General features: G+C 45.9%; 2 protein-coding genes across 2 annotated transcripts; both read right to left on the bottom strand.

The window, feature by feature from the left end:
* Positions 1-7,279: 7,279 nt before the first annotated feature.
* LOC147974412 (uncharacterized) lies at positions 7,280-10,309 on the bottom strand. The gene has a single exon (XM_087517464.1). It carries the CDS (start codon positions 10,177-10,179, stop codon positions 9,097-9,099), a length of 1,083 nt encoding a protein of 360 aa, XP_087373590.1. The 5' UTR covers positions 10,180-10,309; the 3' UTR covers positions 7,280-9,096.
* Positions 10,310-10,537: 228 nt separating this feature from the next.
* Positions 10,538-11,511, bottom strand: LOC125550225 (alpha-amylase/trypsin inhibitor-like). The gene has a single exon (XM_087517465.1). The coding sequence runs from the start codon at positions 11,462-11,464 to the stop codon at positions 10,757-10,759; it is 708 nt and encodes a 235-aa protein (XP_087373591.1). The 5' UTR covers positions 11,465-11,511; the 3' UTR covers positions 10,538-10,756.
* Positions 11,512-17,757: the final 6,246 nt, after the last annotated feature.

Here is a 17,757-nt window from a genome sequence, read left to right as displayed (position 1 = left end):
CCCGTCGGATGGGATAACAGAGAGAAGAACAAGAAGAGACAGAGAGAGGGGGGAAGGAGGATGGAGGGGAAAGAAAGAGCAGGGAGGTGCAGTGCGGTCTGGCTCACCGACGGCGGCTCATCGGAGGGGGGCGCGGCAAGGTGGCGGCGATGCGGCGTGGTTGAAGCTCGGGGATGGGGCGTTGCGAGATGTGGTGCGAGATGCGAGATCGAGTGTTGCGATGCGAGATGCAAAACTGCCGAGAGATGTGGTGCTCGAGCGATGCGAGATGCGTGATGTCGCTCACTCGATTTGGATTAAAACGAACGACATCCAGATAGTGTGGCATTTTTGCAATCTGGCACAGGGTTGCCAAATACATATTTCATTTATAAAAACCCACTAATACAATAATTTGGCTGTAAACTAGCTGTACTAATTAATGTTTGCATGTAAAAGGAGGCAAGAATACACTTTTGATTGGTGGAAGGGCCTGCTCACACCGCTGCATGCTTTGTTTTTTCTTGTTTCTCGCGTTGCAGCCGGCGATAGCTGGAGCGCCCGCTCCCTTGTCTTTCGCTCCATCTCTCTCCTCCAGCAGTGATTTTTCATGACGTGGCACTGCTTATAGCCGGCTGACTAGATCTATTGTACTTGCTCTAATTGTGTAGATAAAGCGTGCGACACGTACTGGATCGATCTCCATCCAAACACTCAATGCCATTCAATTGGGGTGGAAAAAATGGTCACACAAGCCAGAAGACACCGCTAGTGTAGGCGCTGTCCATGTTTGACCAAATAATGACACGGAGTATCCACGGGCGAGTACTTCCACACACGGGATTGAGTTTCTGCATGTTGTTTTGTTTTGTTTCGAGCTCTACACGCTTTCTACATGTTAGTACAGCACATAGCTTGGAATTTTTCTTTGCTTCCGCACCTGCACTATAGGGCAAGAGTGTCGCGAGCAAACATGGAAAACCTAGGCATGCCTTTTTTAGGGGTGGGCGGGAACGCTGGGCATGGGTGAGCGGGAGTACTAGCGCGCCCACTATTTCTCGAATTAAACGAGAGAATATAGAAACTCTCGCTGAAGGATACACCCCTGTTGTATTACACCGTCATGCAGTGATCAATGTCCGCATTTACCTCATACACACCACTCAAAGAGAAGGTCAATCATTTTCAACACAAGCTTGACGGAGTCACATTTAAGCGCGAAACGGCACATATAGTGACGAGACACGAAACCAGCGATAAGCTGAAGGATCATGATTTTGAATTGCAGAATTTTTTTGGAATAACCTCGTTCACCTCAAATACTCATTCCTCTAAACAACTCTATCCATCGGAACCATCAAAACAATCAGATTCAGTTTTACGGAGTGCGAGTGCTCTTCAAAAACCTGAGCCCCTAAGTTTCTCAAGTTTTTTCTTTCTTACTGATTTTTCTTTTTGAAACCAAAACCATGCTTTACATCAAAGTTTCACTAGCAAGATTCGAAAGTGGGAATTATAACCGGCCTTCTTCTGCGGGTTATTTTTCTACTGCCTATTGCCGGACCCTTCTTTCCTCTTATACGGATTGGGAAAGTATTTCTATTATACATATATTCTTAAACACATGACACCTTAGGCGCACACTTTATTCGGACAGTGGGGCATGATGCTCTAAAAGAACTTATTGAAAAAAAAAACATAGCGGTAACGGTTGTTTTAGAAAGCACCTCTTCCTTTCCTGAAACTCAAACAACCTACTAGGCTACTAAAAGGCTAATCCAGACGAAGAAGATAGCGAGAAAACGACTCCTCAAGCCGAAGTAAGGGCGGGACCATCTTCTTTTCTGACCGTTTGGAGCTGCTCACAAGGCCTAAACCTTCCTGTAATCCCTGGAGCTTCGTCAGAGCCTTTTCCTTCCCCACAGGCCAGGTCTCAATTTACCTTCGCCACAGCTCTAAAATAAGGAGAATCAGCTCAAGATAAAGTTTCAGACCTAGCCATCATCTTAGGTTAATAACCAACTTATTGCTTTGCCGCGTTTTTGATGGAAAAACTAACTTAGGCTCATGTCTCAGAGTGCACAAGGCATGCCAACTCTTGAACTGTCCCAGAGTGCCCAATTCCTCTACAATTCCAACTTATTAGGCTTGTTCCAGGCATTATCTCACTATTTTCGAACCGTGCGCCCTTGCTCGGACTTACATTCCTCTGGTCGAGTTTTGTGCAGCCAAACCTTTTTTCCTTTGACTCCCCCTGTCTTTTTTATTCTTGTTCACATCATTAGCAAAATTATGTAGATTTTTCATATACGTTGCCTCTACCAAATTGGTAAACAGACATGGAATCAAACTGTTGCTCGCTGCTTACTATTCCCTGCTGGCCCCTACTTGCACCCTGAAAGGCTTCGAAAGGTCTCCGCTGGTCTCTTCCTTCTCCCATCAAGTCCCTTCATGTACCATGTTCAGAGCACGCACTAGATTGCAATGGTTCTCACCATCAACAGTTTGTTATTGATCCCTACTCGTGTCACAAACACCCTTGGAAGGATTCTGCTGGTTCTCTCCCTCCCCAGCTGAGTCAGATCCCGTGACCACCGCAATATGATCCTCTTTGGGGACCAGAAGATCAATTAATAGGTTAAAATCCTTCCTTCTGGTTAAGATCCCACTGCCTCTTGACCTTCTCCACCCTCTTTTTGGTGTGATCTAGTCCTTGAGTCGTATGACATACTTCATACTTGAATCCTTTCATCATACCTCGGATTCTCATCATTACCCGATGCATTTTTTAGGAACGCACATATATTCCTCCTTACCCCCAGAAATTGCGGAGGCCAACTGTGACGGCCTCGTACTGTGTGTGTGTGTGTGTGTGTGTGTGTGTTGGTGACTGGTTGTTGCCGCCGAGATGGCGGTGGCAGCCCCGGCCGGCGATCGCCTCGGCGGTGGGAGCGTCAATCACAGGGGTCATCTTGTTCTTGATTTGTAGGATTGTTTACTTTCACTCTCTTTTACCGTGAATGTAAGGTGTATTTTTTTAGAAGTCAAACTTTGACAAATTTTATAGACAAAAATATCAATTTCTACAATAGTGAATCATTACCACTAGCTTTATCATGAAATATATTTTTATATTTAGTTATTTAGTATTGTATATCTTTATTTATGTTGTTGTAAACTTGGTCAAACATAGATGTTGTTGACTTTTAGAAAACACTAATACACTTTATATTTAGGAATGCAGGGAGATAAAATATATCCCACCTCATTTTTTTAGAACACCACGTTACATTAATTAACCATCTCGAAACCTACAATCGTTGGATACAGAATTCACCACACAGGGCGGTACATCGTTAGCAAGAATACCATCGGATCTATTGTCAAAACTAAACTTAGCTATTAAATAAGCCACCACATTGGCGGTCCGACTTATCTTAGCCATTTGAAAGCTATTTATCAACTTGGATAAGCTCAAAGCTTCCTTCTTCAAATCAACCAACGTTGATCTATCAAGGTTCTCTATTGCAAGGGACGCTACAACAAATGCACAATCAGTCTCTAAAATAATAGGATTGTGAAGAGGGATACCTATATATAGACCAGCAATGCACGCCCTTAGCTCTGCTTTCTCCACACTCTGACACGACCCAATGAAGTCCCAAGAAGAGACAATGACTTCCCCAGCCGCATTCCTAACCACCACACCCACACTTACTTCTCTACTGCTCTCCACAAAGCTCGCATCAACATTAACTTTTAAAAAACCAATGGGTGGGGGAGTCCAATCTGTCTTAACTCCCGCAATATTAGGTGCCCATCTTAATCCATCCATTGGACACTTTCCTTTATTTTTTGAGTCCACCGGGGGCATGGAGTGACATGCGGCAAAAGACGCCCAATAATTCCCCACAAAGCTAGCAGAAGCTGAAACTGATTCCTTTCCTTTACCAAAAATCAAGTCATTTCTTAAGTGCCACTCTCCAGAAGATGAAAATGATTTGGTCGCGCATGACCGGCTTCAATTGACTTAGAAGCACAATAAACCAATCATACCCTGTATATCTGAAGACGTTCTCCGTAGGTAACTCCCAAATGTCCCTCATGGCCATCCACAACGCAACCGCCTTCGGGCACATGACAAGCGCATGAAATGTATTTTCATCCTCCATTCCACAAATAGTGCACATCCGAACAGTAGTTTGGTGATGCACCACTCTATTAACTTGGACATCCAAGCTATTTGTTGCAACCCTCCATGCAGAAATGCGAATCTTCTATGGGACATTAGCCTTTCAGATGACATCCCAGATTTTTCTCTCCCCCAACACAGCCTCACTACATTGACCCTCATCCTTATTTTTATCCTTCAAAGTAAGCGCAAACTTGTACGCACTTTTAACTGAGAACATCCCTGTTTTTTCAAAATGCCAAGCAACAAAATCACCCTCCCCATTTGACTGCATACGCAACCTCAAAATCTCCTCCGCGTCATATGGATAAAACAGATGCCTAACCAAATTTTCATCCCACCTCCTAGGGCCACTCAACATCAAGTCTGAAACCCATTTGACTCTTGTCCTATTCTTTCTGGCAGTAATTTTAGTCCAGAAGATCTTGGGAGCCAGTTATCTCTCCAGATATTAATATTAGCCCCATCACACACTCTTCAAATGACTCCGGATTTAAGCAGATCCAAACCATGTAGAATACCTTGCCAAGTAAGAGATGCTGACTGCGGGAAAACCGTATCAAGGATATGTCCATGGGGATAATATTTTGCCTTAATCACTTTGGCACAAACAGAATCAGGATTAACCACTAACCTCCAGGCCTGTTTAGCTAATAGAGCCTGGTTAAATAATCTGAGGTCCCGGAATCCCATGCCACCCTCACCTTTAGGCCTAGTCATCTTATCCCAAGCCAGCCAATGAGTCTTTCTCCTATTCTCCTCATCACCCCACCAGAAATTCCTTATGATCTGAGACAACTCCTCACATAGCGATGCCGGAAATTTAAAAATACCCATTGCATACACTGGAAGAGCCTGCAGGACAGATTTAATCAAAGTTTTTTTCGCCCCACATGAGGCATATTTTTCTATCCAGTCCGATAAAATTTTGAGGGCTTTTTCCTTTGTGGATTGAAATTTACCAGCCTTCATTCTCCCTTGTGGCACTGGGAGCCCAAGGTATTTATCCTCAAAACCCTCCGAAGTGATGCAAAGAATTACCATAACAGCCACCTGGACCTCCATACTGCAATTCTTGCCGAACAATATAGACCATTTATCTGGGCTCAGCAATTGACCCATCCCCTTCTCATAAGTTGCAATAATATTTTTGATTGCCAAGGCTTGCTCAATGGAACCCTTGAAAAATAAAAGACAATCATCGGCAAACAAGAGATGTGAAATACCCGGGGCCTATCTATTAACCTTGAACTCCAGAAGTGATCCACTAGTACACGCATTCTGTAGCAATAAGGAAAGAGTTTCAGCCACAAATAAAAATAAGTATGGTGAGAGAGGATCCCCTTGCCTAATACCACATGACGGGGAGAACGACTCCAAGAGCTGGCCATTGAAGCGCACTGAAAATTTTACTGAAGTAACACATGCCATAATCCACTTTATCCACTCTGGTGCGAACCCCAATGCGCTCAACATGCACTTCAAAAAATTCCAATCCACTCTATCATAAGCCTTGGCAAGATCCAATTTATAAGCACAGAATTCACCCCGCCCATCCTTCAGAGTTCTTAAGGAATGCATACACTCAAACGCAATAAGAGCATTATCAGAAATAAGTCTTCCTGGAATAAAGGCACTTTGGGTTGGAGAAATCATACCATCAAGATGCGGTCTCAGTCTGTTCACAAGGCACTTTGATATGATTTTATAAATAACATTACACAGACTGATAGGACGGAAGTCTTTGATTGATTGGGGATTTTTCACCTTAGGAATAAGAACAATCACCGTATCGTTTACGCCCTCCGGCATTGTCCCCGTATGAAAAAACTTTTTAACCGCACGAATAATATCCTCCTTCAGCACTCCCCAATTCCTTTGAAAGAACCTTGCTGGAAAACCATCAGGACCCGGAGCTTTAAGTGGGCCAATTTGAAAGAGAGTGTCGCTAATCTCTTGGTCCGTGAACGGTTTACAAATATCAACATTCATATCCTCACTCACAAGCGGCTTGACGAGGGGAATGATCAGAGAAGGATCAACCGTACCATCACATGTGTATAGATCCTTGAAAAAAGAGTTAGTGATATTATGGATCTCTGCCACATTCTCTGTAACCGTGCCATCATTCCTTCTCAAGCTCGAAATATTATTTTTCTTAGCTCTCCATGTAGCCTTAGATCTGAAGAATTTTGTGTTCCTATCCCCCCGTTTAATTTTATCAATCCGTGATCTTTGCTTCCATAAAATTTCTTCTTTATAAAGGAGCTCATCCATTTCTTTAAGAATCGCCTTCCTTTCAACCAAGGCTGCAGTATCATTTCTATTGTAAAGACTATTTAGTCTTTTCCTCGCCAAATCAAGTTTCCTGGGTAGATATCCAATATAAGTGCTACTCCACTCATGCAATTTTCCAAGCATTCTCTTCAGATTCATGGTCACATCCTTCAAATCCTCATTATGTGTGCCGTCATTCCAACAAGATTTAATTTGCTCCTCTAGAACCACCCCTTCCCTCTCCCAATAAGCCTCGTATCTAAGCTGTTTAACAATTTTGCCAACACGGGGAGACCCCAATAATTGAATCAGCAGAGGACAATGACCAGACCTTGAACTGATAATATGAGACACCTTGCAATCTGGAAACAAAGCAGACCATTGGGGACACGCAACAGCCCGGTCTAGTCTCACTTTGACATTTTTGTTGCCCTCTTGCTTGTTATTATAGGTCCAAGGAACACCATGAAATCCCAAGTCAAAGAGATTACAATCAGAAAGAACACTCCTAAAATTAGCCATCATGGAAGACGACCTCTTATGCCGAGAAAAATGTTCATTCTGCCACATCGCTTCATTGAAATCCCCAACCAAAAACCACGGTCCCGAACCAAGGGGTTTAATTCTACGCAAAAGTTCCCACATTACATACCTTTGACTTGCCTTGGCTTCTCCATAGACAAAAGTGCTTCTCCATTTTGCACCATTGCTAGAAAAAATATACATATCAATGAAATGCTCCCCAAACTTATTCAACTCCAGATTATAAGAATCATCCCAGAACACAGCAAGGCCTCCACCTTTCCCTTGAGCTGAAAAGGAGAACACATTTTTCATACCCAACCGATAACGCAAACCTTCAACATATTCTTTATTTTTTCTAGTCTCTGAAAGGAAGATAACATTGGGTTGGTGCGTCTTAGAGAGACACACAAGCTCTTGAACTGTGCGGGGTTGACCCAGCCCCCGACAGTTCCAACTCAGGATTTTCATGGCTCCTGACGGGCGCTCACATCCGCGCCCGTCAGTTGACCGACAGCCCCATGGTCGGTAGCTTCGTTAGCAGCCTCACCAATAGCTCTCCCCTCACCTACAGATTCTCTCTTTTTTTCCTGATACACTTCCTCTCCCCCATCCACTTCCTTAGTAACATGAGTGACTACCCCATGTACACCTATCACAGCCTCAACTCTCTCAACACAAGCTCTCTTACAAGAAGAAAATTCTACACTCTCAAAACTAGTGCTATTCATGTTGATGATGAAGTCTTGGTCATCCAGGAACCGCCTCTTAGACAGCACCGTATTCTCGAGGATGCCGACGAACGCGGCCTTGCGGCTGGAGAGCTCGTTGCCACTATTCGGTGGGGTAGGCACACCAAACATGGCATGCTTGACACCGGCGTACTGCACCACAGCATGCTCCTCGCGCTCTTCTCTGTGGACGCGCTTCCGGCGACCCCAAATGGTCTCCACTCCCTTTGCGTCGACGCAAAGACACTGTCCTCCATGGGCCGCCAGCATTGAACCCACCACCGGCCCCCCGGCAGCAGCCTAGAAGGTGCAGAAAGGTTGGAGTCGCCGGTCTACACCTCTCCTGGAACCTGGACCTGATCATCCATAGACGGCGCAGCTGCAACAGAAGTAGCCGGGGCCTTCACACCCGACAACACCACCTCGGTAGGAGCTTCAACTAGCCCCTCCTTGGACGCCCAGGGTGCACCAGGCATGATGTAGGAATGCACCCCAAGCCCGCTACCAGCGGTAGCCACCGCAGGCGGCGCCCCTGGAGTTCCCGTGTTGATGAAGAGGGATGCGCCTTGGGCAAGCTGGCCGTCCAAAACGCCCCCCCCCCCCCCCCAGCCAAAGCAGAGGCATCCCCAAAGACAAGTGCCTGCTCGGGCACCACCTGCTGAAGCTGTCCATTGGACCCAGAACCAGCAAGCACCGACCTCCCTTCCTGGGATATGCCAAGCACACGCAGCCCCGGGTCAACGACCGTCGTGGAACCCACCGCCTTCCCGAAAGGAGCCACAGACACCACCGGAGCAGCAGCCGCAGACAGGTTCTTGACCGCCGTAGCCACCACAGAGATCATCTTGTCCGGTAGCTTGGCCTTCTGTGTGTCCTATTCATCTTCCCGGGCACCCGGAAGGCCCCAGAAGTCAATGTGCCGCCGAAACGGCCCACCCCATGACGGCGCTTTGAGCTCGATGGAATAGATCGCCTTGCGAAGCTCGGCCGAAATGCTGCAATTCTTGGCCGTCATGTGACCCACCATACCACAGCACAAGCAAAAATTAGGCAACTTCTCATATTTTACATTGGAGCTTATTTCCTCAGATTTACCAAAGGGAGTGAACTCGACGGTCTTCCTTAGCGGCTCAACCACCTTATGGAGGATATGAACCCGAAGATGCTCACCAACAATCTGATTGTCTTGGTGTGCCACTGCCTTCACCTCACCCAGCTGGTCCCCAAGAGCCCAGCCCACAGCTTCAGTTTTGAGCGGCACCGGAAGGCCATGGATTTGTACCCAAATCAGGAACGAATCCAGGCACACATCCACGGGGTCGACCAACCCGTCGAGCGCCGCGATCAGCATGGTGTTGTTCCTGAAGTGCCACGGGCCAGCACGGAGAACATGCTTCAGGTCTCCCTCATCCGAGAAAGTGATGACGAACCGGCCGTCCTTGCAATCGACCCTCTGAGCCACTGCACTGCCACGCAACTTCCATGGGCCACGGAGGTCGCCGACGACTGCCTTGGGGTCGATCGGGTACGGCGACAGCACACGAGCCACCGGAGTTTCCCCGCCACCGCACGCAGGGCAGCCTCCATGTCGATGACGATCGGACGGTGGCCAGTTCTTTGACCCACGAACATCTTGCTCTTGCCTGCCCTCCGAAGCAATGGAGGATCCGCCGCCGCTGATGCAAAGCCAACGGAGGCCGAAGGCATGACGGAGAGGACCAAGCCCCACGGCCCTCCCACCACCGCCGTCCCTTGGAACATAGCAGGAGCCGCCCGCGCTCCCTGAACATCAGGGACTGAAGGAGGCGAGACTGTCAACCCATGGCCAGCATGATCGGAGGCACCCGCAACAGGGAGACCCGCAGCCGGAGAAGGCGAGTCTAGACGAGTCTCCTGACCGGCCCCAATGCCGTTCACCTCCATACTTTTCCCTCCTTGGTCACCCATAGGTTCCTGAAACACAGAGACAGAAACAGAGAGCGGGCGAACAGCGGCAAGAACAGGTTTGTGAAAAGTCCCTTTGATCCCTCTCCTGAAATACAGTTTGTCTTCCCCAAATTCCACATCCAAATCACCAAAATTATCATCCCAATTACTCATACCCCGCTGTCCGTTTCCATTAATCTTCAAATCTGAAGTAATACCAAGGGAAACTGACGGGCAAAACTGACCTTTATTCCCCCGATTTACATCTCTGAAGGCGGGATCAAGGCCGGATTCCCCTCCCAATGAAGTCGTTGGAGCAATCCCCTCCCCTCCTCCTTTGATTTTCTCTTGAGTTGGAGACGAATTGAAGAAAGCATCTGCTTTGGCCTTCATCCGCCGCAAACACAGCTCACGATCTTGCGCCCGTCGAAGGATCTCCCTCCCCCTCCGCTTGAAGATGCTCCAGTCCACGAAGGAATGGCCACCCAACTCACCAGCATCCAACCTCTCTCCATGCCCCCGGCACTTGGCCGGCGGCAGCGCCGCCGCCATGGCCTCTCGCCCTCAGGTCGCCACCGCTCTCGCTAGAGTGTTTCACGAGTTTATGACGACGCCTTCTTTATATTTGAATGAATGAATTTGTTGGATTTATATCCCACCTCATTTAGAGAGATAACGTATATTATCTTCAGTAACATAGTACTAAATTTATGGGGTAATGGAATTAACTAGAAAACAAGTCAATAAGAGAGGAAATATCATACAATAAAGAAAATATTATATCTTTAGTATTAATAAATCATCTTAGCTAAGAGAAGATAAACCTTTTCTTTTTTTGTTTCTCTCTTTCCAGCTCAATTTTTATAGTCCATGGTGGTATTGCTATTGCTAAAATAACATTATTATCATGTGTGTCTTGCTCCAAGAGCAGTTTATTCTTGCACAACTCACCTATTCCCAGGCTTTTACAATGGATCGTGCATGTGAATGTCATGATCAATGTTCACATGTCGTATCGCCAAGTAACATTACACATATGGTAACTTACTATTTCTCGGTACATATATGATACGGGATTGCTAAATCTCAGTCGACTGAGATTTAACCGGATATATAAGGTTGGTCGTGATCATGGGCAGAAGACGACCTGGTAGTTGGTGCCTCCGGGGCAAGTGAAGGTGCTGGAGGCGTCATCCTTGGGGTAGCTGTACGCGTCCGGGCACTGCCCCTTGAAGAACTTGGAGTAGTCGGTCGGCCCGCAGTTGTCTGCTGCCGTGCCAGTGCAGCAGTACTCATCCTTCTTGAACACCGTGCACGCGTTGTTGCACCCGCCGGGTGCACGGAGCTCGGACGGGCACTGCGACGTGATGTCAGCGCCGCACCGCGACCCGCCCTTGGCGCACCCGGCGGTGCCGTCCGCCGGCAGGAAGTCCATGGGCACATTGAAGCCGTCGACGAGGGAGATGTCGAAGAAGTCGAGGTTGTTGAAGCCGTTCAGCCCAAACTCGGCCAGCGTGTTGGGTGCCTGCCCGTACCCCGTGCACTGCAGCACGCCGCCGCAATCCCCCGTCTGGCACTGCCCGTTGCCGCTCCCGTCGAAGTTGCACCCCGTGCGCGCCCACACGCGCCCGCCGGTCGTGCCCGCCGGCACCTCGATGCTCCATGGCTGCGCCCCGGGGTCCAGCTGCTTGCCACCGCCGGACGGCACGGCGGCCGCCCACACGGTGAATTGGCACTTGTTGGTGATGGTGAACGTGGCGGCGTGGGTGCCGGCAACGAGGAGAAAAAGAGGGAGGGTGTGCAGCACGACACGGGAAGCGGCTGCTAGGGATGCCATTGTTGTGTGTTAGTGATGCCACTGTGTGTGCTAGTAGAGTTTGGTCTGAAGTGTGTATTTATAGTTGTTTTACATTGCTCGGTAACGTGGAAATTTGACGTTTTCACACACAAAATTTCCATGAATCTTCCACGTTACTAATTAAATTTGGCAAGCCACTGTGGACGTAAATAGTAGTACTCCGGTGCGAAATTTTGGACGTGTATGGAAGATTTCCACCACACAATCGGTTCAATTTTTTCTTCTTCTTTGCATTTGCCTCAAGTTTGATTCCTCTGTATATTTTCTAAATGCGTCCGGGAAAAAGAATATCTGCACAAGAGTCCTAGAAATATTTATTCGCAAAAAAAAGTTCTAGAAATATTGACGAATCCGCTTGTTGTGGGTGCATGACTTCCACGGCAACTTAATTGCACCCGATGACTTGACCTTGTATATATTTATCATAAACAGCGTGTAGAGGACGTTAAAAGTCCATCAGTCTGCTGTTATGTTGATAGCTTCATTTCCCGCCTAACATATTCAGAAGAAAAAACTTCGGTCCATCATAATAAGTGTCATGGTTTCAGTTAAGTTGAACTAAAACCACGACACTTATTATAGATCGGAGGGAGTACTGCTCTTGTGGAATTCATAACCAATTTGTGTTCCCGAATTTGCTCCCCTCTAGTAAGCTCCAAACCTCCCTCATAACCTACGAAGTGTTATACCCTTTGTGCACTCAATGACAGCGTGATGTTCATCCTCGACGGTGTTGCCGCACACTTGGCAAACATCATCCGTAACAATTGTTCTTTTGCATCAGTTTTGCTTTGTAATAGGAGACTTTTTTTTAATAGTTTGGATTGCTTAACCCATGTGTCACGTGGTTTGTAGCAAGAGACTTTGTAGACTATTCACCCGAAGATTCTTATCTTTTCTGACACCTCAACCCCCCAAATAGAATCCCATAGGGCCCGATCTGAAGCCACCTGGAGATCTCCACCCTTGATGCTTGTTGCTAGCTTGTAGGCGCTACGGACCTTAAATTTCCCAGTCTTTTCAAAGCGCCATGCCATACAGTCCACGGCATCCGAAGTAGGCAGTTTGATGTTACATATTACATCCATGTCAAAAGGTTGGAAGATTTGCTTAATAAGCTATACATCCCATGCATTAGTGCCCGGTGTCATAAGTTGGTTTACCCACCGAAGTCTTGATCGTCTCTTAAACATGGCCGATTTCGGTCCATCTTTTCTCGGGATCCAGTTTTTTTTTTTTGACCATGGAAACAGTAGGAAGGCTCCTGCATATATATTAAAGGAACAAAAATATTACATATGTACAATGGGGTACACTACTGAGTGATCAATCACACTAAAAGTACTAGTCATGTAATGGAGGCAACAAAGGCAGTACTAGTTATGTAATGGATCCAGTTTTTCCCTCGATCCAATTTTCTTTTTGTTTCCCACTCTCCTGATCAATCCTTTCTCTGGAAGTTCAAGTCCAAACTCAATGCCTCGCCATGCTTGAGAAGTATCTGATGTGAAGATAGTATCCAACAAGTCTCCATTAGTGCGCCACCCGTGAGGCATCAATGGGGCTGACCGGTGTGGCAGCGCAGCAGCCTTGGCCAGCATTGGCATTGATTTTCGCGGGAACCGAGGCGGGATAAGGACGACGATGCGGCGTCTCGCTGACACGGCGGGCCCATCCTCGTTCACGCCAAAATCGCGTTCCCCCGGCGCCCCCCAACGCGCCGGGTCCGGCCTGGGTCCGCCGGCGCCAATTTCGGCCCAAAACGGCGAAAAACGGGCTCCTAGGGACGTGACTGGACCGTTTTTTGGGCGTCGGTGCGGAAAAAACGTCTTGGAAGGGCCTGTTGGGGACGCGGCTAGAGATGCTCTTAGATTTAAGTACCCTCGCACATAAGCTGTCTGAATTCTGCAACCTAGTTGATAGGATGTGTGAACATTTGGAAGTTGGAGGGAGAAAGAGCTATCTTTGGGATCAAAGGTAAATTTAATAAAGGCAATGGCACTAGAAGTTGATGTCGACGTGATCCTATTAATGTCAACACGATCCAGTACTACTACCTCTCTCTCAGTTTACAGGGCGTGCGCGTGCCCCTAGGTCGTTAATTTGACCAACTTAATACAAGTCGTATATTACAAAAAATATACTACCTCCGTTTCAATTTACAAGTCCTGCGCGTATACCTAGGTTGCCAATTTTATCACCCTAATATAAACTATATAACACAAAAATTATACCTTTGAAAGTAGAAACAACGAAGTTTATGTTGGTATATTTTTTGTAATATATGACTTGTATTAGGTTGGTCAAATTAACAACTTAGGGATACGCGCACGCCCTGTAAACTGAGAGAGAGGTAGTACCAATATAAACTTCAGATGCTCTATTTTCAAACCGTATAATTTTTGTGTTATATAGTTTATATTAAGGTGATAAAATTGACAACCTAGATATACGCGTAGAACTTATAAACTGAAAGAGGGAGGTAGTAGGAGAGAACAACTATAGGAATTAAGGTCAAGGGCTCAAGGCGACAAATTATATCCGAGCTGCATATTCAAAATTGCCACGAAAAAAGTAGATCACGTGTGGCATAAACCAGTATATATGGATATGCCTATGTCAAAGTGAATGTTGATGTATACGTTTCAGGAAGACCCCCGACCCACTACTGAAAAAAGATGGATCTCACGACTGGGTTGGTGACGGGCGCCTCGGCTCTCCTCGCAGGGGGTGCACTGGCTGGGAGCTCTAGTTCAGGAGTTGTACGGCAGCCAAATAAGTCACAGGCTGGTGCATCGTCCACAGGACTTGTCACCAGCCGGAGCAAGCCATCATAATTATCATGATGTATTTATCTTACTGCTTGGTTTCGCATTGGATTTACCCAAAAAAAATTAAGAAACTGGTGTCACGACTGTGGGGATCAAATGGATGGTTCAAGAAAGTCTAGTGAAGCGGCACGAACGGACACCTATTGGGATGAAAGGTCAGTCAAATGATTAGTTACGGAATATTGTTCATCTCCTTTCATCCTAGGAGGTGAGGTAGAGAGGGAGGCCAGTCCTCATGACTTATTTGGCCTTTCCGCTAGTCTTTTATATACTCAAAAGCCGTTTGCACGAGAAAAAGAACAGATATAATCTGCTTATTGCTTGGCAATTTGGAACCTGCAGCTCGGATATAATTTTTCACCTAGAGCTTAGTTGCCATAGTTTTTCACTCCTAGGATTGGATCACATAAAACATTAATATTGTTTCTATGCTAACATTGTCTTTAAGATCACGTCGACATTAACTTCTAATGACATTGCCTTTATTAGAATCTTCTTTGACCCCAAAGGTAGCGCTTTCTCCTTTCAACCTTTCAAATGTTGACACACCCTATCAACTAGGTTGTTGAATCCAGACAGCTTATGTGCAAGGGTATTTAAATCTAGATATTACCCTGATGGAGACTTGTTGGATACTGTCTTCTCGTTGGATGCTTCTCAAGCATGGTGAGGCATTGAGTTTGGACTTGAACTCCCCAAGGAATGATTGGTTAGGACAGTAGGAAACAGAAGGAATTTGGATTCAAAGAGATAACTAGATCCCGAGAAAAGATGGGCCCAAATCGGACGCGGCATCCTCTCCGCCACCCCGTCACGGCGATTTTCTCGGTGACGGCTGGTTTGCAGTGCGAGGAAGTAGTGAAATCCATCGGCCCTCTCCGTTTATTTACTTAACCTAGCTTCTTGTTCTAGTGAAGTGGTGAACTCCATTGGCTCTTTTGGATCGAATCGTGCAAAACTTTAATTCCCTACGCTATAGTTTTATGCTGGGGCAGACATTTGAGGACCACGGTTACGAACAGGGAGAAATGGGGTACCCGGTCTACGTATAAGATCCTAATGTAGGAAATTTTGGTTCTAGATGCTCTAAATCATCACAATTGTCGACAGCAAAATAAATACCATAATACTGTCCGCGCACAACCACGTGCATGCATGTTCTTGTATATCTAGATAACGACATTGCCCAATTGTAGATATGTAAGCCGTGCGACGCGGCCTAACACGTACTCCCTTCGTTCCATATTACTTGTCGCGACAAGTAATATGGAACGGAGGAAGTACGTACGTAGGTGTAGCCTGTAGGAGGCTAGCAGTACTGAATCGACCTACATCCAATACTCAATCGGCGTAGAATAAATGGTCGATCGCACGAGGCAGAAGACACCGCTAGTGTCGACCTGCCGATATTGAACGTAGGAGGTGTCCCCTGGTGTGACCAATTAATACGGATGTATCCACTGGCGAGTACTTCCACACGCACGACTGAGTTTCTACATGTTGTTTTGTTTTGTTTCGATCTCTACACGCTTTCTACGTGTTGGTACAGCACAAGGCTTGGAATTCTTCTTCGCCTCCCACCAGGGGACGTGGACGTGCCGCGAACAAACGTGGAAAACCCGGGCATGCAAATACGATCGACCATGGGATCACAAATGCTATACGTCGCTTTTTTTCTTTTGAGGGAACTAGTCAATGTGTATGTGGAATGTATGTTAATTTGAAAGTATATTAAGTGCATGCGGATATTAAGTAGGATATTATTTGTGTGTTATTATGTGATTAGCATTATTTTTGGCATGAAATTAACTGCACGCTAAACGTGTTAAGCGCTCGACATTGAAGCGGTCTAGGTCGTTGGATTGACATGATTTGACGGCCGAGATAAATTGGATCTGCCTCTTTGAGTCTTTTTATATTGGTATAGATGCTATACGTCGCCTGTTGCGAGCAATGTAGATTTTGTTTTGAAACAATTCCACGAAGCTTTATTAATTCGTCGTAGTGTTCACATGGATGAAAGAAAGATTTTTCGGATGACCTAACCAAACATGACGGCCACCTCTCATGGTAAGTACATGCTTCACTAAATTGTGATATTCAAAAGTTGAGCTCCTACATTCATGAACGATCTTATAGAAAGTAAAAAATAAACAGGGTGGTTTATAGTCTCCTGAACTGCCGCACCATAACTCGCCAGATTTCTCTTCTAAATGTCGTCAACCACCATCTTGCAATCCGATGCCACATGAATTCTCTGGATATAAAGATCATCCGCTAGAGCCATAGCTTCTCTCACAGCAAGCACTTCTAGTGTTGTTGGGTCCGAGATGAATCTGAAAACAATGGCAAAAGCGCCTAGGTAGGCTCCTCCTTGGTCCCTACAGATCACACTAATCGCCCCAAAACCATGACGTGATACCGCCGCGTCCGCATTCAGCTTTGAACAGCCAACCCCAGGTGGTATCCAGTGTAATATCTGTTGCGGTACTGTGCTCGTAGGCGTAGCTCTCGCTCTCGCATTGATCACATGTAACTGATAATTAAGAATTGATAAAGCTGTGTACTGCATGTGGCGACTGAAAAATATCTTCATGAATGGCCTTTCTCCTTGCTTCCCATATAGCCCATAAGCTCACCACTACTCGAACAAATTCATCACTTGCTATTATCTCATGTAGGGCAAACAGCCAATCCTTTGCACTTTCCTCAGTGTGCGCACACATTAACTTGACAATATGTTCAGGAGCCAGTGCCCATACACTCCTCGCAATCGGATATAAAAGTAGAGTGTGTCTCCAAGTATCCCAAGCCCCACACAAAGTACAAGTCTCGGTCGTCGCCATGTTCCGATGGTTTAGCAAAACTCCACATGGTATAGATTGTCTTGCCAGCCTCCATACAAGCACTCGCAGCTTAGAGGGAACCTTGATGTGCCATATAGAACTTCATTGATTGTTCTTTGACTGGGCGAGCAATATGGATGGGTAGCCCCAGTACACGCTATTACCATGTCGGCTCATTTAGCAAGAGGAAACGAGAGGCCATCGCTGGTTGTAGAAACCTTCTAGAACATTCCATCTGGTTTGAAAGCTTCCAGTAAGGTTATATTTTGTCTCTTTAAACATCTTATCAGTTTTCTTTCAGAATTTTTTACTTTCTGTTTTCCTTTTGTTCTTTCTTGGTATTCTGTTTTCCTTTTCTTTTTTTGAATTGACAACCATTTTCGGAGTTCATGAACATTTTGCAATTTTTTGGACATGTTGTGAATTCATGAACATTTTTTTAACTCATGAACTTTTTAAAATTCACAAACATTTCACAAATTTTGGCATGTTTTCAACTTGAGGAAAATATATTTGCAAATAATTTTTCAAATCCTTGAATGCTTTTTATATTCATTACTCATTTAAATAAACGATTTTTTGTAATTACTGACCA

This window comes from Triticum urartu, chromosome 4A, assembly GCF_056163025.1.
Source record: "Triticum urartu cultivar PI428250 chromosome 4A, HENAU_Tu73, whole genome shotgun sequence".
Lineage (NCBI taxonomy): Eukaryota > Viridiplantae > Streptophyta > Magnoliopsida > Poales > Poaceae > Triticum > Triticum urartu.
Note: the sequence above shows the minus strand (reverse complement) of the source record. Positions and strands in the feature narration are given on the sequence as shown.